This window comes from Somniosus microcephalus, chromosome 12 (assembly GCF_052327205.1).
Source record: "Somniosus microcephalus isolate GS21.2 chromosome 12, FLI_Smic_1.0, whole genome shotgun sequence".
In the NCBI taxonomy this organism is placed as follows: domain Eukaryota; kingdom Metazoa; phylum Chordata; class Chondrichthyes; order Squaliformes; family Somniosidae; genus Somniosus; species Somniosus microcephalus.
The window spans coordinates 133,736,338-133,763,771 of NC_140998.1; the positions used below are offsets into that span (position 1 = coordinate 133,736,338).

The window sequence follows — 27,434 nt, forward strand, 5'->3', positions numbered from 1 at the left end:
TGGTGTATTTGGATTTTCAGAAGGCATTCGATAAGGTTCTGATGAAGGGTCCCAGACCTGAAACATTAACTCTGTTTCTCTCTCCACAGATGCTGCCTGGCCTGCTGAGTATTTCTAGCATTTTCTGTTGTTATTTCAAGGGGATATAGATGAGCCAATTGAATGGGCAAGAACATAGCAAATGTGAAGTTATCCACTTTGGTAGGAAAAATAGAAATGCACAGTACTTTTTAAATGGTGAGAGATTGGGAAATGTTGGTGTTCAGAGGGACCTGGGTGTCCTCATACACGAATCACGAAAGTTAACATGCAGGTACAGCAAGCAATTAGGAAAGCAAATTGTATGCTGGCCTTTATTGCAAGAGGATTTGAGTATAAGAGTAAAGACGTCTTACTGCAATTATATAGGGCCCCGGTGAGACCACACCTGGAGTATTGTGTACAGTTTTGGTCTCCTTATCTAAGGAAGGATATACTTGCCATAGAGGGAGTGCAATGAAGGTTCACCAGACTGATCCCTGGGATGGGGGGATTGTCCTATGAGGAGAGATTGAGTAGACTAGGCCTATATTCTCTAGAGTTTAGAAGAATGAGAGGTGATCTCATTGAAACATACAAAATTCTTACAGGGCTTGACAGGGTAGATGCAGGGAGGATGTTTCCCCTGGCTGGGGAGTCTAGAACCAGGGGTCACAGTCTCAGAATAAGGGGTTGGCCATTTAGGACTGAGATGAGGAGAAATGTCTTCACTCAGAAGGTGGTGAATCTTTGGAATTCTCTATCCCAGAGGGCTGTGGAGGCTCAGTCATTGAGTATATTCAAGACAGATCGATAGATTTTTGAATATCGAGGGGCCGATTGGCCTACTCCTGCTCCTATTTCTTATGTAAGGGAATCAAGGGATGTGGGGATAGTGCAGGAAAGTGGAGTTGAGGTAGAAGATCAGCTAGAAATAAAGCCTAGTACTTTGTTTGCACCTTTTGTCAACCTGCATTGCTACTTTTAATGATTTGTGAATCTATACCCCGAGATCCCTTTGCGTCTTTACCCCATTTAGACGCCTACCAAAACGCACCACCTCACACTTATCTATATTGAAATTCATTCACCATCTACATGCCCATTCTGCACGTTTGTATTCTTGTATTTTGCCGCAGTCTTCTTGTAACGAAGAACAAGTATATACCAAGAACAAAAGTGCCCCTGCCCCTGGAATACACCACTTCCAACCCTTCTCCAATCTGAGCAATATCTATTTACCCTAAAACAAAAGCAAAATACTGCGGATTGAAGAGTGGACCAAGGTGTCACAGAGAGAATGGTCCCCTCAGAATGCTGAAAGTGGAGGAGAGGATGTGTTTGGTGGTGGCATCGTGCTGGAGGTGGCGGAAATGATGGAGGATGATCCGTGAAGGCTGGTGGGGTGGAAAGAGTATCCTATCATGGTTCTGGGAGGGAGGGGAAGGGTTGAGGGCAGGTGTGCAGGAAATGGGATGGACACAGTCAAGGGCCCTGTCAACCACAGTGGAAGGGAATCCTCGGTTGAGGAAAAAGGAAGAAATTATGGAAACACTGGTATGGAAGGTGGCATCGTCAGAACAGATACAATGGACGGAGAAGTTGGGACTCCCCGGTGGGGGAAGCTGGCCAAGAGAGCATTAAAATAGTTGAGCCTAGAGGTAAGAAAGGCATGGATGAGGGTTTCAACAGCAGATCAGTTGAAGCAGTGGTGGAGACAGATGATGTTATGGAGGTGGCAGTAGGTGGTCTTGGTGATGGAGAGGATATAGGTTGGAAGCTCAGCTCAGGGTCAAATAGTTCACCAAGTTTGTTAACAGTCTGGTTCCGCCTCAGACAGTGGCCAGGGAGAGGGATGGAATCGGTGGCTAGAGAATGGCGGTTGTGGCGGGGACCGAAGCCAATGGATTCAGTCTTCCCAATTTTTAGTTGGAGGAAATCTCTGCTCATCCCATACTGGAAGACGGACATGCAGTGTGATGATTAATTAATGATCTCATAGTAAATGATCCTCTAGGGAAGAGTGATCATAACATGATAGAATTTCACATTCAGTTTGAGGGTGAGAAACTTGGGTCTGAAACTAGTATCTTAAACTTAAATAAAGGCAATTACAAGGGTATGAAAACAGAGTTGGCTAAAGTTGACTGGGAAAATAGATTAAAAGGTTAGATGGTAGATAAGCAGTGGCAGACTTTTAAGGAGATATTTCATAATTCTCAACAAAGATATATTCCAGTGAGAAAGAAAGACTCTACGAGAAGGCTTACTAAGGAAGTTAAGGAGGGTATCAAATTGAAAGAAAAGGCATACAATGTTGCGAAGATTAGTGGTAGGCCAGGAGATTGGGAAATTTTTAGAAACTTGCAAAGGATGACTAAAAAAATTAAGAGGGAGAAAATAAATTGAGAGTAAACTAGCAAGAAATATAAAAACAGACAGTAAGAGCTTCTACAAGTATATCAAAAGTAAGCATTGGTCACTTAGTGGATGAGACTGAGGAATTAATAATGGGAAACAAGGAAATGGCAGAGACTTTGAACAATTATTTTGTATCTGTCTTCATGGTAGAAGACTAAAAGCATCCCAATAATAGTGGAAAGTCAAGGGGTAAAAGGGAGGGAGGAACGTAAAACAATCACTATCACAGAGAAAAAGTACTAGGCAAACTAATGGGACTAAAGGCTGAATAGTCCCCTTGACCCGATGGCCTGTATCCTAGGGTCGTAAAAGAAGTGGCTGCAGAGATAGTGGATGCATTGGTTGTAATCTTCCAAAATTCTCTAGACTCTGTAAAGGTCCCAGCGGATTGGAAAACTGCAAATGTAACGTCCATATTCAAGAAAGGAGGGAGAAAGAAAGCAGGAAACTATAGGCCAGTTAGCCTAACATCTGTCATTGGGAAAATGCTGGAATCCATTACAGTATTAAGGAAGTAGTAGCAGAACATTTAGAAAATCACAATAGAATCAAGCAGAGTCAACATGGTTTTATGAAAGAGAAAATGTGTTTGACAAACTTATTAGAGTTCTTTGAGGATGTAACGAGCAGGGTGGATAAAGGGGAACCAGTAGATGTAGTGTATTTGGATTTCCAAAAAGCATTTAATAAGGTGCTACATAAAAGGTTACTGCACAAGATAAGAGCTCATGGTGTTGGGGGTAATATATTAGCATGGGTAGAGGATTGGCTAATTAACAGAAAATCAAGAGTCGGGATAAATGGGTCATAGAAACATAGAAGATAGGAGCAGGAGTAGGCCATTCGGCCCCTCGAGCCTGCTCCGCCATTTAATGAGATCATGGCTGATCATCCAAATTCAGTACCCTGTCCCTGCTTTCTCCCCATATCCTTTGATCCCTTTAGCCTTAAGAAATATATCTAAATCCTTCTTGAATATATTTAATGAATTGGCCTCAACTGCCTTTTGTGGTAGCATGGTGGCATAGTGGTTAGCACTGTTGCCTCACAGCGCCAGGGACCCGGGATCAAATCCGGCCTCGGGTGACTGTCTGTGTGGAGTTTGCACATTCTCCCCGTGTTTGCGTGGGTTTCCTCCGGGTGCTCCGGTTTCCTCCCACAGTCCAAAGATGTGCGGGTTAGGTTGATTGGCTGTGATAAATTGACCCTTAGTGTTAGGGGGATTAAATACATGGGGTTACGGGGATCGGGTGGGATATGTGTCGGTGCAGGCTCGATGGGCCGAAATGGCCTCTATCTGCACTGTGGGGTTTCTGTGATTTCTGTGAATTCCACAGGTTCACCACTCTCTGGGTGAAGAAATTCCTCCTCATCTCTGTCCTAAATGGCTTACCCCTTATCTTTAGGCTGTGACCCCTGGTTCTGGACTCCCCTGCCATCGGGAACATCCTTCCTACATCTAGTCTGTCTAGTCCTGTTAGTATTTTATAAGTTTCAATGAGATCCCCTCTCATTCTTCTAAACTCCAGCGAGTACAAGCCCAATCGACCCAATCTCTCCTCATACATCATTCCTGCCATCCCAGGTATCAGTCTGGTGAATCTTCACTGCACTCCCTCCACGGCAAGAACATCCTTCCTCAGATAAGGTGACCAAAACTGCACACAATACTCAAGGTGTGGTCTCACCAAGGCCCTGTACAACTGCAGCAAGACATCCTTGCTGCTGTACTTGAATCCAGTCCCCAAAAAAACAAAAGTAACTTGTTTAAACAACTACCGCCCCATAGCACTCACTTCTGTCATCATGAAGTGCTTTGAGAGGCTGGTCAAAACCTACATCAATTTCTTACTACCTGACACACTGGACCCACTCCAATTTGCCTACCGCCCAAACAGATCTAGGGATGATGCCATCGCCACTGTACACCTGGATACGAGGAACACCTATGTGAGAATGTTGTTCATTGATTATAGTTCAGCATACAATACCATTATCCTCTCCAAGCTTGTCAACAAGCTCAGTGAGCTAGAACTTAACACCTCCCTATGCAACTGGATCCTGGACTTCCTGACGGGCAGACCCCAGGTGGTGAAAATAGGCAGTAATACCTCCTCCACACTGATCCTGAACACCGGAGCTCCCCAGGGTTGTGTGCTCAGCCCCCTTCTGTATTCCCTGTTTACTCACGATTGTGTGGCCACGCACAACTCCAACTCCATCATCAAGTTTGCTGATGACACTACCGTTGTAGGCCTGATCACAGATGGCGACGAGACAGGCTACAGGGAGGAGGTAAGAGCCCTAGTAGAATGATACAAGTACAACAACCTCTCCCTTAACATCAGCAAAACAAAGGAGATGATCGTGGACTACAGGAAGCGGCAGGGGGAGGGACACACCCCAATCTACATAGAAGGGGCTGAGGTGGAGAGGGTTAGCAACTTGAAATTCCTGGGTATATTCATTACGGAGGACTTAACGTGGTCCAATCACATCAACGTCGTAACCAAGAAGGCATGCCAACGCCTGTTCTTCCTCAGGAGACTGAAGAAATTTGGAATGGCCCCCCAGATTCTCACCAACTTCTACCGGTGCACCGAGAGTATCCTGTCCGGCTGCATCACTACCTGGTATGGCAACTGCACCACCATAAACCACAAGGCTCTACAGATGGTGGTGAAAGCTGCACAACATACTATAGGAATTAAACTACCTGCTGTGCAGGATATCTACCCCGGGGGAAGGCCCTGAGAATCATCAAAGACACGAGCCACCCCAGCCACAACCTCTTCGCCCTGCTCCCGTCCGATAAGAGATATTGAAGCATACGGTCTTGTACCAGCAGGTTTCGAAACAGCTTCTACCCCCAGGCCATAAGACTCATGAATGAATAATTTATTATTTATTACTGTTTTATTTATTATTACTATATTTCTATTAGTATTTTTATCATTGCTATGCCATATTTATTCTAATGTTGGGAGGACTCGTAAAAATCAACATTTCATTGTGCAGTACACATGTTTGCTGCATATGTGACAAATAAAATTGAATTGAATTGAATTGAATCCTCTCGCTATGAAGGCCAAAATACCATTTGCCTTCTTAACCGCCTGCTGCACCTGCATGCTTACCTTCAGCGACTGGTGCACAAGGACACCCAGGTCTCATTGCACTTCCCCTTCTCCCAATCTATTGCTGTTCAGATAATAATCTGCCTTCCTGTTTCTGCCACCAAAGTGGATAACCTCGCATTTATCCATATTATACTGCATCTGCCATGCATCTGCCCAATCACCCAACCTGTCCAAATCATACTGGAGTTTCTCAGCATCCTTCTCATAGCACACATGCCCACCCAGCTTTGTGTTGTCTGCAAACTTGGAGATATTACATCTAGTTCCCTCGTCTAGATGATTAATATATATTGTAAATAGCTGGGGTCCTAGCTCCGATCCCTGCGGTACCCCACTAGTCACTGCCTGCCACTCGGAAAAAGACCCATTTATTCCAACTCTTTGCTTCCTGTCTACCAACCGGTTCTCTATCCAAGTCAATACCTTACCCCCAATCCCATGCGCTTTAACTTTGCACGCTAATCTCTTATGCGGGACCTTATCGAAAGCCTTCTGAAAGTCCAAATACACCACATCCACTGGTTCTCCCTTATCTATTCTACCAGTTACATCATCAAAAAATTCCAGTAGATTAGTCAAGCATGATTTACCTTTTGTAAATCCATGTTGACTTTGTCTGATTCTGTCACTGTTTTCCAAGTGCTCTGCTATTACATCTTTTATAATGGACTCTAGCATTTTCCCCACTACCGATGTCAGGCTTACCAGTCTGTAATTCCCTGTTTCCTCTCTACCACCTTTTCTAAATAGTGGGGTTACATTAGCTACTCTCCAATCCATGGGAACTGTGCCAGAGTCTATATAATTTTGGAAGATGACCAGCAGTGCATCTACTATTTCTAGGGCCACTTCCTTAAGACCCTAGGATGTAGATTATCAGGCCCTGGGGATTTATCGGCCTTCAATCCCATCAATTTCCCGAACACCATTTCCCTACAAATACTGATTTCATTCAGTTCCTCCCTCTCATTAGACCCTATGTTCCCCGACATCTCTGGGACATTATTTGTGTCCTCCTTTGTGAAGACAGAACCAAAGTATGTATTTAATTGGTAAGCCATTTCTTTGTTCACCATTATAAATTCCCCTGATTCTGACTGCAAGACGCTTGACTTCACCAATCTTTTTCTCTTCACATATCTACAAAAGCTTTTACAGACAGTTTTTATGTTCCTTGAAAGCTTACTCTCATTCTCTATTTCCCCCCTCTTAATTAATCCCTTTGTCCTCCTTTGCTGAATCCTAAACTGCTCTCAATCCTCAGGTTTACTGCTTTTTCTGGCCAATTTATATGTCCTCTCCTTGGATCTTATGCTATCCCTAATTTCCCTTGTTAGCCACGGTTGAGTCACCTTTTTTGTTTTATTTTTATGCCAAACAGGGATGAACAAATTCTGTAGTTCATCCATGCGATCTTTGAATGTTTGCCGTTGCCTATCCACCGTCAACCCTTTGAGTAACATTCCCCAATCAATCCTACCCAACTCGCACCTCATACCATCGTAGTTTCCTTTATTTAAATTCAGGACCCTAGTCTCTGAGTCAACTACTTAGAATTCTTCATTAAGATGGAAATTAATCATATGATCGCTCCGCCCCAAGAGGCCTCGCAGAACAAGATTGCTAATTAATCCTTTCTCATTACATAATACCCAGTCTAAGATGGCCTGGTCTCTCGTTGGTTCCTCGACATATTGGTCCAGGAAACCATCCCGTATACACTCCAGGAATTCCTCCTCCACAGTATTGTTACTAATTTGGTTAGCCCAATCTATATGTAGATTAAAGTCACCCATGATATCTGCTGTGCTCTTATTTCAAGTGCATCTAATTTCCCGTTTAATGCCATCCCCAACCTCCGCATTATTGTTTGGGGGTCTGTATACCACTCCCACTAACGTTTTCTGCCCCTTGGTATTTCTCAGTTCTACCCATACAGATTCCACATCATCAGAGCTAATATCCTTCCTTACAATTGTGTTAATCCCCTCTTTAACCAGCAATGCTACCCCACCTCCTTTTCCTTTTTGCCTGTCTTTCCTGAATACTGAATACCCCTGGATGTTGAGTTCGCAGCCTTGGTCACCCTGGAGCCATGTTTCCGTAATCCCAATCATATCATATCTGTTTACCTCTATTTGCGCAGCTAATTCATCCACCTTATTACGAATGCTCCTCACATTAAGACACAAAGTCTTCAGGCTTGTTTTTTTAACACTCTTAGACCTTTTAGAATTATTATTTACTGTGGCCATGTTTGATTTAAACCCTTGATTTCTCTGACTGCCACCTTTGCTTTTTCTCCTTCCTGTCTTTTGCTTCTATCCTTGTTTCCCTTTCCTCTGTCTCCCTGCTCAGGTTCCCAACCCCCTGCCATTTTAGTTTAAACCCTCCCCCAGAGCACTAGCAAACACTCCCCCGAGACCTGCTGAGTATTTCCAGCATTTTCTGCTTTTAGTACCTACTTACTCAACTATTTTTTCCCTGCTTGTTAACCAACTTTTTATCCATGCTGCTAAATTTCCTCTTGTGAGACACCTTATCAAGTAAAAAGGAATTGGTTCCAAAACTTTTAGCAGAAGTCAAGGTTTTCCCCTCTTCCCTGCCCTCGGTTTTTCTCTCTTCCCTGCCACCGGTCCCCCCTCCCCCCCCTTCAGTTTTCCTTCTTTGCCTACCCACGTGTGACCTCCTGGTTCTTGGAACTTCTCATACAACAGCTGCTGGCACGAAACCACAAGCAAAGATACTGAACTACAAGGGACCCAAACTTTATAAGGTAAATGTATAACGTTTATAGATGCCATGTGCACAGATGCCACAACTGATCACACCTCCAGCAATGCATCCAACCAGAGTTGGCAAACCTACCTATTCCAGGTAGGGTCATAGTGGCAAAAACCTTGTGCCTTGTAACTAGTGGCTTCAATTATTATCAGACAAATCAAATGCTTTACACATTTCTTTGTCCAGTATTTTAATGGTGCCATTAACCCATCTATTTTAAACAGCTAAGCACCTCTAAATATCTTAAAAGTATCTGACCAAGCAATTTCATATGAATATAATAAACATTCATTTGCTACTATTCAAAAAGCCCAATTTCAAGTCGCTTTAAAAAATTTGCAACACAGTTGAATTCTCCAATGGGGTGACAGTAAGTTTTGTATAGTTGGGTGAAATAAAAGGAGCTGAATAACTTTCCTCGTCAGAGAAGCAAGATATACTTCCGCTTCCATCTTGCCATCCGGCAGAGGCGGGGGGCCCCACTCTAGGGCTCTAGGCGGGAGTCCTCCCCTGCACCATCTGGGGTGGAGCGTGTTGCACGGAGCAGTTCAATGAAACCGTTTTTTTATGCCACTTGACTGCCTCCCAGGCCCCCTGTAATTTTTGCAGCCTGTATGAGTCCATGTTTCACATTTACACAGAGTGTGTGTGTGTGTGGTTGCAGCCCATTTCATTATTTGGAGGTGCTGCTCCTCAACTTCTGGCTCCACTTCAGTCCCATGCTCCTAATTTTGGGACACCCGGTTTTGAGGGGTGGTGCAAGTTGGAGGACCCCCTTCTGGGGCTGTTCCTGGGCCTGGCCAGGGTGGCCATCCCCAGGCCCAGATTGGACGCAGCCCGTGGGGTGGGGGGGTGGGAAATCGCTCTGGTCACCTGCCTGTCTTCCACGGCTATGACTGTGCCCGGGTGGCCCTGGAGAAGGAGCATGCAGCGTGCACCGTTACGCTTGAGGGACTGGAGGGCATATTGGACACGGGTGGCAATATTTTTTAGTTAATAAGTTAATTTTTTTTATGATTTAGATTTTTATTAGTCGTGCCCCTCTAAAAAGAGGGCTCTTTTGTTAGTTTTTTTTATGACACTGGGGCAACCTACTGTCTGCTTATGGGTTTAGCTTTTTTTTTGTTTGATCCTGTTTTGGTGCGATCAACTAAAACTGTAACTTAAAAAAAAACACAACAAATGAAACTTAACAAATTAAATTAAAATGTCGTTTCCGGTGGTGATGATGCACTCCAGTGCCCACCGGTCGCGGAAGCCCTTGAGCGTACCGGCAGACATTGCCTGCTCCATCTCCAGGGTCACCCGGGCGCGGAAGGCCTCGAGCATGCCGGCAGACACCACCTGCTCCATCTCCAGTGTCAGCCGGGCGCGGAAGGCCTCAACTGTGCCGGCAGACACCACCTGCTCCATCTCCAGGGTCACCCGGGCGCGGAAGGCCTCGACTGTGCCGGCAGACACCGTCTGCTCCATCTCCAGAATCACCCGGGCACGGAAAGCCTCCAGTGTGCCGGCAGACACCGCCTGCTCAATCTCCAGGGTCACCCAGGCGCGGACGTGGCCTCGAGTGTGCCGGCAGACACCGCCTGCTCCATCTCCAGGGTCTCCCGGGCGCGAACGTGGCCTCGGAAGAGAGGCAGGCAGTCAGGTCGAACAGCCCCCGTGACCACCCGCTGCCTGGACCAGTTAATGACCAGTTTGGGCAGGCCCAGGATTTTTTGTTTGATGACACTGGGGCAACCCACTGTCTGCTTATGGGTTTTCTAAGAAAGGCAGAGTTCCCCTTCCCTCTCTTTTAATTCGACCAAAAAACAAATTCACAAATAAGGTGACAAAAACCCAATAACCCTTTTAAATAGCCCTCCACCAATCAAATTAAAATTTGGTTGTCCCGATTAATTATGCACTCCAGTCCCCGCGGCGCCCACCGGTCACGAAAAAGCTCGAGCGTGCCGGCGGACACCGCGTGCTCCATCTCTAGGGCCACCCGGGCGCGAACATGGCCACGGAAGAGGGGGAGGCAATCTCCCCTTCCCAGCCACTGGCTACAGAGTGCCCCGCCCCCACCGCAGGAAGTGACGCAGCGGTGATTGGATGGGCTGGCGGGCGGGCTCCATTTTGTGATCCGTTTTTATTTTAACTGCGTCATTCGAGCAGAGGCTCCGTGCAGGTAACGGCGGGGGGAAATGTATGTCATGGTCAAAAATGTGCTTTTGGCTGTTGTAGCGTTTTCTAAACGAAATGAAAGCGTTTGGGAAATGTTGTGGAGGAGCTGGAGGTTTTTTATTTTGTCACCACCCCCTCCGGTAATTAGCTGCGGTTCGTCGTGCCGCCGTCGCCGCCAGTGCTGATAGTAGTTACGTGGGCAGAATTAAATCTCCGTGTTTGGTATAGATGTCCGCGTTTGCACTCGGTGCTGTAGAACAACTTGGTTCGTTCGTGTTTTAAAGTCCAAGGCGCAGAGTTGGGTTTCCGTCACACAGGCGCTGGAATAGCAAGGCTCGCAGAGCCGTTGCCACCAGGGAGCGGCTGGCTGGGAGCCGTGCCGCCATTTTGAGCGACGGCTCCAGATTCTCACTGGATCACTCACTGGGTGGGTGGGCGGGCTGTCGGCCTCGGACGGGAGGGCGAATGTGTGTTCGTTTATGGTGGTCGCTCCCACCTTGATGCCCCGTTCTCCCGGATACCTTTTCTTCTCTTCACCAACCCCCCCTCCTGCGGGACTGCACGATGCCAACTTCCCTCTTCATCTTGCGTCAGCTCCGGGCGGTCGCGGAACCCTGGCTTTGGTCGCAGTCGACCGAAGCAGATCGCTCCCTCCCCGCCCCACCTTCACAAAGTAATGAAGGCATAAAATGTGTGCAGTAGTTGTGAGTAAGCATTGTTAAGGCTACCGAGCCGGAACTCTAGACCGCCTTTTTCTCTGGCCTTGCTGTATCCCCACCCCCTCATTTTCCTACGTAAGTCTACGTGGAGATTAAACGGTATTCTTTTTCCAGTATCTAGAATAACAGCATTCGGATGTAAATTGGTGGCTTGTCCGTCTCTTCCCAATGGGTTAAAATGGTGGTAGCCATGGGGGAAGGCCACGAGTTAAAAGCGCCCTTAAAGTGTCAATTTCCTGAGTAAATTTCTTTTGAAGCCGTTTTGGTGACTTGCGTAGATGAAGCAAAATTTGTTGTTTTTGCGCACTGCATCTGAAAAGTATGTCTTGTTTTCTGTTACTTTTTGTCCTCTACTGATTAAAGTTGTTAGTTATAAGTGGTTTATTGGAACTTTGCAATATGAAACATTTTTGAAGGAGCTTGTAGTCACTTATGTTTTCAGGACCTTGGAAGTTTTTTAAAAAAGGATTGATCCATGATGCATTTAAGTTTTATTTCCCTTAAGTATATGGAAATATTTACTGGATCTTGCTGAGGCTTGTCATTTTTGTTATGTGGAAGTTTGAGTTGACTGCTTCCCACCAATATGCTGATCACTGATAAGATATGACCATAAGAAATAGGAGCAGGAGTAGGCCATTCGAGCCTGTTCTGCCATTCAATAAGATCATGGCTGGTCTTTGACCTCAACTGTATCTTCCTGCACTATCCCCATATCCCTTCGTTCCATTAGTATCCAAAAATCTATCCATCTGTTTTGAATATACTCAGCAACTGAGCTGCTACAGCCCTCTGGGGTAGACAATTCCAAAGATTTGCAACCTTTCGAAGAAATTTTTCCTCCTCTCAATTCCTAAATGGCCTGCCCTTAGTTCTAGATTTCCCAGTTAGGGAGACATCCTCACAACATTTACCCTGTCCAGCTCCATAAGAATTTTATATGCTTCGATGCGATCACCTCTCGTTCTTCTAAACTCTAGGGAATATAGGCCTAGTCTACTCAATCTTTCCTCCATAGGATAAATCTCTTTCTCTTTCTTCCCCCCCCCCCCCCCCCCCCCCTGCGCCAAAGTCCCAGGAATCAGTCTAGTGAATCTTCATTGCACTCCTCCAAGGCAAGTATATTGTTCCTTGGGTAAGGGGACCAAAACTCTACACAGTAGTCCAGGTGTGGTCTCACCAAGGCCCTATATAATTGCAATAAGATTTCTTTACTCTTGAACCCTTTTGTAATAAAAGCTAACATACTATTTGGCTTTCTGATTTGTTTGTTGTACCTGCATGTTAACTCTTTGTGATTTGCATACAAGAGCGCCCAGGTCCCCCTCAATACCAGCATTTCCCAATCTCCATTTAAGAGATTCTGCTTTTCTATTTTTCCTATCAACGTTGCATTATATTGCATCTGCCATGTTTTTGCCACTCACTTAACCTGTCTATATCCCTTTGTAGCCTCACAACTCACTTTCCCTCCTAGCTTTGTATTGTTATCAGACTTTGGTCCCCTCCTAAGTCTATAGTTTTACTATATATCTTGCTCATGATCCTCCCATTGAAGGAGTTCAGAGATGAACAAGACTAGCTGTGCTGTTTCCCCCCCCCCCCCCCCCCCAAAAAAAAAAATCTATGGCAAAGTTTCCACATCTTGACAGCATTGACTCACTAAGTTATTGTTCTCTATAGGTGCCCTCAAGTGCCTTGCTCAAATGACCATGTTCATAATGCTCAACTATCTGTCTTTCCTTGAATAATGTAAAAGCTGATGCAACTGGAGACTCGGCAGAAGGATTTTTAAAAAACAACTTTTTTCTCGCCTTTTTAAGTGTTCATTGTTCAGAATGAGTTCCCGGGTGTTCATTGGTAGACTGAGCCCTCATGCCACTGAGAAAAATGTTGAGAAGTTCTTCAAAGGATATGGACGAATTAAGGAAATTGATTTGAAGAATGGCTTTGGATTTGTGGTAAGTTTTTTTTTCTACAGGTATATAGCTATAGAATAAAATTGCCAAAAGCCATTACTTGATTATTCTTACTACATATCCGTGTTGGTTATTGGCTGTTAGATTCAATGTGTGTATTGTGTAGAATTAACAAATTTGAGGTGTTTTCATAACTAAAACTGATCAAAGTAACAAGCAGTAACTTGCATAGTAACACTGTAGTTACAGCACAGAAAAAGGCCATTTGGCCCAACAGGTCCATGCTCCACAAGCTTTCTCTTTCCTTCTTTCCCCCCCCCCCCCCCCCCCCCCAACATCAAAATATACTTTTATTCCTTTCTCCCTTGATTCTTCATCTAGCTTCCCCTTAAATGCACCTCTGCTAGTTGCCTCAACGACTCCTTGTGGTAGCGAGTTCCACATTCTAATGACTCTGGTTAAAAAAGTTTCTCCTGAAATCCGTTTGGATTTAATGTGACTGCCTTATGACCCCCTAGTCTTGGATTCTCCCACCAGGTGAAACATCTTCTATGCCTATCCTATAAAACACTATCATAATTTAAGACCTCAGAAAAGAGCCCAGCCTGTTTAGTGTTTGGGCATTTAGTTTGTAGTACATGTCCTTCTGTCTTGGCTGAAAGATGTCATCAGTTTGATAATTTTATGGTTGTCCAAAGGTAGGTTAGTAGGTTGGTATCATTGGTGCTCAGTCTATGACTAAGATTCACAATTAACATCGGGGAGCTCCAGCAAGTGAAATGAGGATGAAAGGCAACAGGCCTGGCAGGAAAGAGAAGCACAGCTTCCATAATAAAACCGGACCATATCAGAATCTTTCCTGATGTGTATAATCTCTCAGGATGTGCCTTTTGCAACATTTTGATGATGGCTTTAATAGCCAAGTTATATGCAATATTGCCACAGCAGCAGATTAATACATTATTGCATGTTAACATTCCTGTATAACAAGCAAAGCCATGGGGAATGCACTTGCACAATTTGTGGGCAGAGATGCTGCTGTTGAGGGGTAAGAAGTCATGGACATTTGATAAGCCAACTGATGTAAGATCTGGCTTATGACAGTAAGGTTTTGTCTGTTTTGTCTGGAGAATATAGAAATATGATCCAAACTTGCTATTTTGGTCATTTTTTATTTCCATTTATTTGCAGTCTCATTCATACCAATGCTTCTGGGCTTTCTTGTATTGGTCACCATCTTTTGAATGAACTGCCGAATACAGGAAACTCCGGGACCGAGCTGTTGCCGTCCCATCAAAACTGCCAGACAAACCAGCGGTAATGTTAAAACATACGGAGCAACAAACCCTGTTGCTTCTAAACAGTCGGCCATAGCTTGCAAGTGTCTCTGTAGCTAAGCAACAACTTTAGCTAGACCTTGCAGAGCCTGAGTTGTAGGGGGGGGGGAAAAAAAACTTGTTGAACCGACTCCTGAATTTTGCCGGTGGATCGAGCATTCCGGACAGTTAATCTCCGGATAAACCAAAGTTTCCTGTATTTGGAAGAGTCTTGACTTTGAGTATTTATTTTATTTGTTTATATAAATGCTAGCACATTTATATATTGAGGACACCTATACATTTAGCCTTTTTAATGGAAAAATACAATTCTTTTTAGGAATTTGAAGATTACAGAGATGCAGATGATGCAGTTTATGAGCTGGATGGAAAAGAGTTGTGCAATGAAAGGTATAATTATTAAAAAAAAATAATTTAGTCAATGTACCTGGTGTTAATTATGTATATTAATGGTTTAATATCTTCAGAGTTACAGTTGAACATGCCAGAGCACGCCCAAGAGGAGGACGTGGAGGGGGACGATTTCAAGGTCGCTTTAACCAACGTTGGTCTCGTGGTGGTGGTAGTAGTAGTAGTGGAGGAGGTGGAGGCGGAGGAGGAAGGTGAGCCCAGTGTTGTGGTTTTTCAGCAGGAATTTCACAGCCTAAAGAAATAACTCACGAAGAGCTCAGATACTCGGCTTTACAAGAGACTAATACAATTGGATCATACTTGAATTTGAATATATACTTGTTCCATTTGATAAACATGTGATTCATAATTGCTTGACTCTGGGTGTAATAGAATAACTACCTTAAAGTCCACAGCACAGCTGAATAATATGTTTTAGGGCATTATGACTAATGTGTAGTTTTTCCCTCACTTTCCAGTACCTTGAGTGGCCATTCCTGAGTTTGTACATTGAGGTTTAGCTGCAGGAGCCACCACAGCTAAGCCTGGCATATTCTGAATATTTTTGATAGATGGCAGTGAATAGAAATGGGTAATAGGAGAAAATCATTCTTGGCAGTTAACAAAACGTGCAAATTCCAAAAGACATTCAGTACTCAAAAGGGTTAATCTGCGCCACTTCATTTCAGTGATGTGTGCCAGTGACAAAACGCTGTTGTGTTTTCCCATGGGATGTTGAAGCAAGTTGTGTAAATTATAGCTACCACTGTTCAGGTTGATTCAAATTGAGGCTCGATCATGGGACCTTTCTGCTGTTTATGGCTCCGCACACACTGCTTCCGAAGTTAATCGTTGAGCCACTGAAGGAGCATCTAAGCCTGTACTGAACAGTATCAGTTGACTGTTTTCAGTACATTGACTCTACTCGAATGCCCCAGCAGTCTATTTTGATAAAGTAGAGATCTCCATTTATTGTCTTTCAGAAATGGGCCTCCAGTTCGTACAGAAAACCGAGTCATTGTTGAGAATTTGTCCTCCAGAGTTAGCTGGCAGGTATGTTATGTGTAACATTAAATTGTATTTTTGTGGTGTAAACTGCTGACAAATTGTAAGATGAAATGAAACTGGTAATTCCTTTTAGATTAAATATGAATAGGGCTTTCAAGGTTAGTCAAGACTATTTATAGTGAAGGGCACGCACTTGTGACATCATGTCTGTCTCTTCCTGGGTTCGCTAAGAGCTCATCCATTCACCAAATAATAAAAAGCTAATAAATCAGAAGAAAAAATTGTCAAATGAAAGTAATTGTCATGCAGCAAAAATAATATGGACAGACTGCAATTTGTTAGTGCGTAAGCTGCTGCTAAATTGACATTGGAGATGGGAAAATTGTTGTATTTGCCTTCCTGGAAGGCATTTAATTAGCTGAATTCTTCCATAGAATTATAAATAAGCCTGTGGATAGTGACATTTACAAATCCGTTAAGTTATATAATCCTACCAGACCTGTGTAATATTTCAAATTGGGCATTTAAAGTGAAATTAAACAGATCTGTGTGTTCCCTTTACTGTAAAATGACTTGGTCAAGTATAACCTATTGTCCTTAAGTAGTTGTAATTACTTGTGTGAGCTGTTGAAAGCACTCTATTGTTATGTATTTTCTTGAGCACAGTTTAATGCTTTGTTTTGTAAAAGAAAAAAATCTTATTTTTGGAAGGCTTCATTTTGACCTGAATTCTTCTCTCAGAACTCCAGCCCTATTACATTTGAATATGATTTGCTGAGTGTCTGAGGTGATGCTAATCCTGTTGGCCTCATTGAGGGAAGAGGTGGAACAGGAATATTTGAAGTGAGTTGTGGGTCTGTACCCATGATTACTCACAAGGGTCGTTCCTTCTCTCAGCTGACTGGGGAGGAGAAGTAGACATTTGCCCACAATGAAGGAAGGTACTGGGCATATTGCTATCAGTATTAGTGGGAGAGCTGATTGCATACCTGCCCTCTGTGCAGGTAAATGGTGTGTGGCACTGAGGAGATTGTGAACTGTTTAATTTGCAGCACTATTAGTCAATTAAAGTTTTCTGGAAGTACAGTAAAGTCAGTTTATCTTGTTTCTGTTAACCTTGAAAGCCTTAAGTATGACATTTGTTTGGTTTTTATGCTTAAATGTTTACAAAGTTTAACCAAATATTAAAACCTTTATTTACCAGCCTCTCGTTATGTCGTTGGCCTTGTGACGAGGAGTGCCGTTGGTTTTCCTAATCGCTCTGGCTTGGTCTCTTGGGCCTAGTTGAAATGCCAGTCCGCTCCTACGTTTGTCATTTGGTGATCTAGATCTGTGTGTGGTGGTCTGACCTACATGGTGGGCACTTGGTTAATGCCAGTGTTCCGTGCTGCACCCCGAAAATGGTGTCTTCCTAAAGTCGAGAGTTCTGGGCGCCCACTCTAAAATGAGGTCCTTGGTTGAAAGAAATGGGAGAAATTCGCTAGTAGGGTTGGTTGGAAGCTCGATTGGAGTGAGGTGAGGAGCCCCTGGTCACGGCGCAAGAGTAGCAATGTTTGTTCCCATGGCAACGTCAGTGTCTGCCTTTAAGGTAGGGTGATGTCCGGGAAGGCTCGCATCGAATGGTAGCGTCGGTCAAGTGGGTGGTGAAGAGCACCATCTGGTCTCCAGTCGTGGTGGTACCTCTGCGAGTGCTTCTTGCATTTGGCTGGGTGAATAGCCTAGGGAATTGTACAGGAAGGTAATAAAAAATTTTGATAAAATTAGAATTGTTTTTTTAAAACATTTTTTCCAATAATCTTGTATATTGGAAAATAACAGAATAAATGTCTTAATGTGCTCCTTTTTACCTAACTGATCTGATCTTACTTAGGACCTGAAAGATTTTATGAGACAGGCTGGAGAAGTAACCTTTGCAGATGCACACAGACACAAACTCAATGAAGGGTAAGTTAAAGGAATGGGTTGAGTTGGTATTTTAACAGCTTGATACTGCTGATCTGAACAATCTGCTGGATGTTGGTATTCTCACCAACGAAGATGTAATAATTGTATACATTGAACATTAGTATTTAGTTTGTGGGAAAAAACAACCTGAGCAGACTTTAGGCTGGCATGTCAATTTTGCTTAGAAGCATCGTTCAGATACTGAAACGAAGCAAATATTGCGTTTGCTGCTGTGAGCTTGCACCTGCTAGGAATTTGGTTAAGACTGTCCATAGTTCCAGTTATTATATAAATATAAATAAATTGTAGTTTTTTTAGTTTATTTGTGAATGAGGGAGATACTGTAATGGACTCTGCATGGTTTTGATGATCTTTTACCTGTTCACTGCTGAACATAGAACATCAGTCAGATCTTGACCAGTTTCTCAGTTCTGTTTGCAGAGAAAGATTAAATTGATCAGAATTCTGCAGGTCTGGCAAATTTTGTTTTTGTTTGGTTACAGATAATGGTCCAAATCAATGGCAAATAACTAACAAATTGCTATTTATGGTACTTTTGTTATTGGTTGTGCAACTTTGTTTATACAATAGTCTAGTTTTGGAAGTCCACGGCTATGGTACAAAATTGGATCCGTGCTTCTCTTGGAAAACAAATATTTTTTTTATTATTTACTTTTACCTAGAATCTACATAGAAACAGACTATTCGGCTCAACTGTTTATACTCCACGAGCCTCCTCCCACCCTACCCCCATATCCCTTTTATTCTCTTCTCCTTCATGCCTCCCCTTAGTGTCAAAACTATCTGCTTCAACCACTCTTTGTGGCAGAAGTTCTACATTCTTACCATTCTGTGTAAAGTCATTGCTCCTAAATTCTTTGCTTGATTTGTTAGTTGCTGTCTTATATTTATGTCCCTTTGTTCTAGACTCACCTGTAAGTGGAAACACTGCTTCATAATTTTAAAGACCTATCAGGTTTCCTCTTGGCCTTTTTTTCCAAGAGAAAAGAGCCCTGTCTGAACAGATTTTCCTGATAGTTACTTGGTTTTCTTTGATAGGATTGTAGAGTTTGCCTCTTATAGTGACTTGAAGAATGCACTTGACAAACTCTCGGGCACAGAACTTAATGGAAGGAGGATCCGACTGATTGAAGAACGTAAACAGTACAGGTAAATGTTCAAGATACTCTGTACATGCCAGAAAGACAACCCTAGTGTGTGGTTCACAACTTTTTGTAATCTTTTGGGGTTTATGTAGAGAAATCAAGAACTCTAGGTTGAGCTCTTAGTGGTACACTGTAGAGCACCCAGCGAATGCTAGTTTTTTATTTATTTATTTTTTTAAAAAGAGGACCATGCTCTATGATAACACCTGTATCGTAATGATGGAGGAAGTCTCTCTCTTGTCCTGAATTTTGTGCTGTTTAGTGTACAATGCATATATACTGTCAGCAACCTACTCTAATCCATTTCCAAAAATTTAATCCAGAGCAGCTGGTTAGCCTATGAAGCTGATTGATGTAGTGTGAATTGAATTGAATTTCTTCCCGTCTCTCTCTCTCTCTCTCTCTCTCTCTCTCTCTCTCTCTCCCTGCACAGAGATACTTGAGGTCTATTCTCATTTTCTTTTTATTTTCAGATCTCGCAGCCGTTCCCGTTCCCGTAGTCGCAGTTCTTCCAGATCTCGTAGCCGATCACATAGTCGATCTCGTTCCAGGGGCCGCAAGTCCTACAGTAGGTCAAAGAGTAGGAGTCGCAGTAAATCGCGTTCTCGTAGTAGATCGCCTGTTCCTGCTAAGGAGCAGAAAGGCCGCTCCCCTTCACCATCCAAATCGCCAGTGTCAGCGGAGCGTGCAAGAACCCGTTCTCGGTCCCGGTCTCGTTCACGATCAAAATCGCGTTCCCGATCCAGATCGCGTTCCGTTGAGAGTGCTGACTAAATGTTAATGTCGTAAAGTGGACTTTTACCCCCAAGTGAGTGAAAGTTGATGTAAAATATGGTAAGTAGGAAGTGGTGAATTTCTGTCACAGTACAGATCTTCATTTGTTTACTTAAAACCACAATGTGTAGCTATTGGAAATACTTTTGACTTGATTATAGTTCACATTTTTATTCAGAATATGGTAATTTCTTTACCCACTTAATGTGCGGCTTGTTTTTGACGTTGATTTCCTTAGCTGATCTTTGTTTAGTTTTTATCTATCTGTAATATTGAATGCAATTTCATAAAATTTGTTTTTCTTGTGCATTGCTTTAAATAAATATTCCACAAAAAAGGCGTGCGTTTATAATGGGTTACACAAGCCACATTTCTGTAATTGGGCCTTGACCCTACATATCATCTGACAGATGGTGAGTGTTTTCTCATCACTAGGTAAGTTTAAGATTCTTTTATAGCAAATCTTCAATACACCAAGTTTTTAAGTTGGGCTGAGAAAAAAACAATGTTGTATAACACCTGTGTTTTTTCCTGTAATTTTAGTATTTAGGTACAGGAAATTAAGAGGAAAATTAACAATTGTCTTGCTTGAGTAGAGGTGCTTTATTTGAGTAACTAACTTATTGTAATACTTAGCAGTCTAAGGAATGAACCGTGTCTTTGTCTTCCCAGATAGTTGCAGTGTTGAAACGTTTATGGTAAAGTTACCAGTATCTTCACAGTTGTACTGGTCCAGTATGTCCAAAGATACATGCAGAGCTAATGAGAATAAATGTAGTTTCTCTTCCCTAGCTAAGATGGGAGGGAGAATTTTCAATGTCGGGTATTACACAATGAAGCATTTCTACTTTATGATAAGAACTCCAATTTATTTCTATGCAGCTCCAGAAATTTAGTTTTGATTGAATTTTAATTACCAAAAGGACTCAAGTTTCATCCCTTTGCTGAGCTTGGCTAAATTTTCTTCTCTTCCACCTGGAAGTAGTGATTAATGCTATAGTATGACTCTGAAAGCAGCCTTGGTCAAGTGGCTATTTTTGGACATAGTTTTGACTTTTCAAATAGGGGAGCTGGGGCTTACCTCCAATGTCCTCAGCTGATGTCTGTATAGTAAATGGGAGCTGTTACATAGGAACAGGAGTAGGCCATTCAGCCCCTTCTCTGCCATTCAGTTCGATCTTGGCTGATCTGTGACCTAACTCCATATACCTGCCTTTGGCCCATATCCCTTCACACCCTTGGTTAACAGAAAGCTATCAATCTCCGATTTAAAATTAACAATTGATCTAGTGTCAATTGCCGTTTGTGGAAGAGAGTTCCAAACTTCTACCACCCTTTGTGTGTAGAAGTGTTTCCTAATTTCACTCCTGAAAGGTCTGGCTCTAATTTAGATTATGCCCCCTAGTCTTGAGTCCCCAACCAGTGGAAATAGTTTCTATCTATCTTCCGGACTCAATATCGAGTTCAACAATTTCAGATCATAACCTCGGCCCCTATTATATTTTCATATTTTTTATCCACACTTTTGGTTTGTGCCTTTTCTCTCTCTCTCTCCCACATGGCAGCTGTCTCTTGCTCTGCCAGCGCATTTCACACTTCATCTAGAGCCATCCTTTGTTTCTTTACCTGTCCTATTACCATCTTGTCTCACCTTGAATATCTCTTAATGTCTCTTTCATCCCCTTCCCCATTTCCCAGCCCCCAAATTGCCTTTTAATCTGTTTCATTTCCTGCCTTTTTTTTTTCAGTTCTGAAGAAGGGTTTCGACCTGAAACATTGACTATTTCTCTCTCCACGGATGTTGCCTGGCCTGCTGAGTTTTTCCAGCGTCTTCTATTATTTCTAACTACCCTATCTATTTCCCTTAATATCTTGAGCTTCGATCAGATCACCCCTTAACCATCTAAATTCCAGGGAATACAAACCTAATTTGTGTAATTTCTCCTTGTAACAACCCTTGAACTTAATCCTTGTTGAGACCAATCATAATGCTGATCATTGGGGAAGTGTTAAAACTTCCTATTTCACTGCACTAAGTCTTTAATATTTGGTTGCATCCCTCATGCCTAGTCAGTTTTTATAATGAACAAATGTTGATCTTTTTATCTATTTAAAAAAACAGAATTATAATGAACACATTGCACAGAATATTGTGTATGTTGCAGGTAGTCTTGAACAAAATTTATGACTATTAATCTGGAACAGTGAAATTGCCCAAATTTAGTAAAGGTTTTACTTACTGTCAAACCTGAAACATGGCAAGCTGTAATAAATGTTCCCTTGCATTCTGGGAAGCAGGTGTGTTCCCACTTGTAAGTAAATTACTTTCTGAAGTAGTATAATCTCTACCCATGATGCTGGAAGTGAACAGCAGGCTACATTTTTGTAACTATTTTCAATGCAGTTAAAAAATGAATGTGGCATACAAATCAGATATTCAGCATGTGATATAAATCACTGTCAAGACCTTAAGTTCCCCAGAAGGGATTGAATATCTGATACTTTTAGTAGGGAACTTTCTACTGAAGCCACTATTTTGTATACAGTACTCTCAAGAAGGACTACATCCTAAGAACAAGTCCCTCCACACACACTTGCTTACACTACTGCTTTAATCATGGGGTGTGGGCTAGACAAATTGTTAATTTCAGCCTATGTAACTGCAACCCCCATGGGGGGGGGGGGGGGTGCTTTTCTGGGAGATTTTGAAGACCAATCTATTGTGATAGAAGTGTTATGGCCTCGATCATGCTACTGTTTTTTTGCCACTTTTCCTCAATCCTTTGCTCCTTGCTGGGATACAATTCTGCAGCTGTTACTTGTCCTCTGGTACTTTGTCCAAGTATCCATTATTCAAGTGTAAGTAAGCCTGTACAGTGATTGCCAAAGGGCTAATACACCACAGGGGCCTACCCTTGCCAGACATCCAGCATAACATCAGAGTTCTGACCGATCTTGCTTGCTATATCCAGTAGCTGTGAGTACCTTAACTGTTTTGTTGCTGTATTACAGTTCTGACTAAAAGCAGCTAAGTCAGTGCAAATGGGGTCAAATGTAGCAGCTGGTGTATCTATGGATAAACTCAGCACTGGGAATCCACATGCTGCCCTCTTTAACAAAGCATAGATCACCATGTTATATAACTAAAGTTTCAAGAATGCCACTGGTGCAACAACCATTGAAGTCAAATTTCCATTTTGCTTGTCACTGGGAGCTAATGTAGCACTGACTAGAATTGCATCTGGGACCTTATGTTTAACATTAGAGTTACTAACTGAACCACGGGGGAGCTCTGCTATTATTGCATATGGAATATGAAGAACACATTGCGGATCTGATGGATATTAATGATTGATGACTTGCGTTTCCTATAAAATCACTTTGGGACAGACCTGTTGAGCTGCTATATAAAAGGACATTATTTCTATCAACTGCTGATCTAGATTAAAGGGAATGTTTTAATTAATAGATATGAAAGGGAGTTTGTTGCTTGAGGTTGATCTTGAACACATGAATTAGTTCAAGAGCTCAAGGAATTGGTTTCCAGTGCAAAACACCAGACCATGCAGTGTATTTGAGCTGTAAAGGCAATATGTCATTAAACCCTACACAGGAGAAGGACTTGGGTTCAGTGAGAGGTGATCTTTGCTGGGCTCTGGGGGCGGGTGGGGGGGGAAGAAGATACCAGTTGAGTTCCTGCTGTTGCTCTGCCAATTACTCTTGGAAATACAAGTGTGGATGGCCCATGTACACTGTATCTGGCATAGTAATCATTCCCCATCCCAAACAATTAGTCTTCCTGCACTCTAGGGTCTGAATTTACATGTGAAGAATAGCCACTTATCCACGATGGTGGAGGGTAATTGTGGACCTGTTCCATCATCAGTCAACATTTTCAGAAAGGGAAAGTTACTCTAATGTATTTTCTTCAAACATTTTCAGGGTCTATACGTACTGGATATAAATTGCAAATTATTTCTCTCAAAACCGCTAGTGGCAGTGCATAGAAACTTGCATTTATATAGCACCTGGTCATGTCTCAAATGTCCCAAAGAACTTATAGAATTAATTATGTTGTGTTGTGATGTACCTTCTGTGAACATTAATACATGCTCGACTGTCAGTTTTGTATAGAAACCCACTAAAGGGACTAAACTTTACCTTGAAGGTACCACATATAAAGTTTAAAAAAAAAACAACACTCCTGGCAGGCCTTTTGTCATTATTGGAAAGGATAGGGGAAATATTTTTGTCCTTTAGTATGAGGACTAGAATCTGGTATTTTTCATATGCTATGTTTCATTGTAAAATTATAGTTTTGCTAAATGTGGTTTTATCATGTTCTACCAAAATAAAAGTGTCTAGCTGAAATTTGTAAGTGTCTAGCTGAAATTTGTAAGTGTCTTTACTCTGGTTTTAAAACTTTATCATTCCTTTTATCAGTTTTAATTGTATATAGCTAATACTGGATTGCAATTACAGTACTGTAAATGGTAGATTGTAGTGTTCAATTTAGGCATGTATTTTATTAGGCAACTGATTAGTGAAAAATAAAATAGCTATTTGTATATTTATATGGAATTTTTATTTTAGGAAGAGTAGGCCATTCAGCCCCTTGAGCCTTGTTCAGCCATTCATTTAGATTATGGGTGATCTGTATCTTGACCTCATCGACCCACCATAGTTCCGTAACCCTTGGTACCAATGTTCCCTTGAATTCTTTATCACTCAGATTTGAAATTTTCAATTAATCTAGTCTTGACCTTGCATCAACAGCTTTTTGGAGGAGATTTTCACAACCCTGCATGTGTTTTCTGACCTCACCCTGAGTGGCCTAGCTCTAATTTTAAAGTTATGCCCCCAATTTCTGAATTCTCCCACCAGAGGAACTGGTTTCTCTCTACCCCATCATCCTCAATTAGGTCACCCCCTTAATCTTCTAAGCTCGAGGGAATACAAGCCTAGTCTATGCAACTTGTCCTTGTAATTTAACGCTTGAACAGTAGAGGCTAGAGATGGAGTGGTTAGAGGGGTCCAAACACTAGCAGATGAATAAATGAGTGTTTTGTTTAGAATCTATTACAAAGCACGTATATTGTAGCTATACTTTCTTTAGACCAAGATCTGCAATGCAGTTTGTGAAAGTTTATACTCTTGCAATGTTTTAGTTCTGACACAGCTGCCTGGCAAAGCAGAGCAACACTGCAGCATCATTAATTGTGGGGCTCCAATTATTCCCATTGCTTTGAAATCTGAACTGGAACAAAGGGATACCATTGAATCTTCCCAGTTACACACTACTAAGCAGACTTAGTCAGGGCTATACAAACTGCCTGAATGATCCTTTACACAACAAAGCTGTTAAATGAATAATGATTTTTACAAAGTGAACTTAACTGTTCTAATGGTGTCAGCCTTGGCTCAGTGGTAACATTCTTGCCTTGAGTTGGAAAGTTAGGGTTCAAGTCTCATTCCAGAGACTTGAGCATGTATTCCAGGTTTCCTTACCTCAGCACAGTATTGAGTGCTACATTTCGAATCAGATGTTAAACTGATATCTGCTTGCTTGGGTGGACATATGATCCCATGGCACTATTTTGAAAAAGCTGTGTGAGATACTGGATTGCAATTACAGTACTGTAAATGGTCACACAGTTAGGGATACAAAAGCAAGAGTGACTGTCGCTTTAAAGCCGCATAACGAGAAAAACATGTTTGCCTTGATGCAGACATCAACTGATTTCTGAAGACATTTTTAAAATTTAGCAGGTGACCAATTGATTTTCTAGAAAGAAATATTGAGTTATTTAAAACAGGAAGGGTCATAAAATAATGTAGCACAGAAGGAGGCTATTTGGCCCATGTGTCAGCTCTTTGAAAGAGCTTTCCAATTAGTCCCATTCCCCTACCCTTTCTCCATAGCCATGCAAATTTTTCCCCTTCAAGGATTTATCCAATTCCCTTTTATTATTGAACCTGCTTCTACTACCCTTTCAGACAGTGCATTCCAGATCATAACTTGCTGTGTTTATATTTAAAAAATCTCCATCTTCTGGTTCTTTTGCCAATTACAAGAAACTTTGGTTTATCTGGAGGTTAACTGTCTGGAATGCTCGAGCCACTGGCAAAAATCAGGAGCTGTTTCGTTAGTTTTTTTTCTTTTCGTTGCTTTTTTTTCCACCAGTCAGGCTCTGCAAGGTCTTGCTGTTGCTAAGCTACAGAGACGCTTGCAAGGTACGGCCGACTGTTTAGAAGAAGCAACAGGGTTTGTTGCCAGATACGGAGCTCAAAATCTCCGTATGTTTCAACATTAGTGCTGGTTTGTCTGGCAGTTTTGATGGGACGGCAACAGCTCGGTCCTGTTGGTGCTGGATAGCGCAAAGTTTCCTGTACCTTAAATTGGTGTCCTCTGGTTACTGACCCTTCTGCCACTGGACACAGTTTCTCCTTATTTACTCTTACCAAAACCTTTCATGATTTTGAACACCTATGAAACCCCAGCTACTCTAGTCTCTCCATGTAACTGAAATCCTGCATCCCTGGTACCATTCTAGTAAATCTCTACACCCTCTCAAGGCCTTTGACATCCTTCCTAAAGTCTGATGCCCAGCATTAGACTCAATACTCCAGCTGGGGCCTAACCAGTGATCTGTGACCTATCACTAATTCCCAAATTATCTAGTCAACAAATGTAAGCAGAAGAGAGAACTTGGGAGTGGGTAAAGATATTGTTCATTTTGTTCTTGTGCTATACTCCCTACAATATTTGTATTGGAATATATGCACCCCAACAATGGGGATTAAGTTTTCTGTATCCCAATGACCCAATTTTTGTAAAATTTAAAGCTTGACATTCCTGCCCAATTAAAGTGCATATATCATACTGAGTCATCTGGGAACCTTATCACCATGCTTGAGGCCCAACTCAACATTATTGAAAATTGCACATGGGTAGAGTTTGTGTTTGCCAGATGTGGAGTATATGCACTCTTAATGCATCACCTTACCTAAACCCATAGAATGTTGGTGTCCCATTTTGGGGGTTTCTGCACTAGATCTTTTATTAGATTTAGTGTCACTGGCCACTTGCGTTAGCAGGCCATGCATCTCATGTTTATGGAGGTTGGCAGATGGGAAGCTGGCCAGAAAAGTGTTGGAATAGTCAAGTCTGAAGGTAATGAAAGCCTAGATTCAGCAGCAGATGGGCTGAACCAGATAGGAGACTGGCGACATTACGAAGGTTTCAAACAGTCTGATTCAGCCTAAGATGGTGGTCAGGGACAGGAATGGAATCGTTTCCTGACACACAATCTTCCCCAGCTGCTGATACCATCCCCATCTGGCCACTCTCAGGCTGAACAAGACTGTTCGCAACTCAGTGTTCTCTTTGACTGTGAGCTGAGCTTCCAACTGCATGTCCTCTCTATCATAAAGACTACCTACTTCCACCTCTAATTCACGTCTCCATTCACGCTGAAACCATCATCCATGCTTTTGTTACCTCGACTCGACTTTCAAAGCTCCCCTGGTTGGTCTCCCATTTTCCACCCTCAATATAGTTAAGCTCATCCAAAACTCTACTGCCCATATCCTAACTTGAAACATCCCATTTACCCATCACCCCTGTGCTTACTGACCTACATTGGCT

At 42.4% G+C, this 27,434-nt stretch overlaps 1 protein-coding gene across 1 annotated transcript; it reads left to right on the top strand.

Moving 5' to 3' along the window:
• The first annotated feature begins 10,429 nt into the window (after positions 1-10,429).
• LOC147109545 (serine/arginine-rich splicing factor 5-like) lies at positions 10,430-24,157 on the top strand. Its single transcript, XM_086003590.1, has 8 exons — positions 10,430-10,533; positions 13,072-13,209; positions 14,824-14,894; positions 14,972-15,106; positions 15,878-15,947; positions 17,773-17,846; positions 18,906-19,016; positions 19,486-24,157. Exons 2-8 carry the CDS (start codon positions 13,087-13,089, stop codon positions 19,784-19,786), a joined length of 885 nt encoding a protein of 294 aa, XP_085859716.1. The 5' UTR covers positions 10,430-10,533; positions 13,072-13,086; the 3' UTR covers positions 19,787-24,157.
• Positions 24,158-27,434: the final 3,277 nt, after the last annotated feature.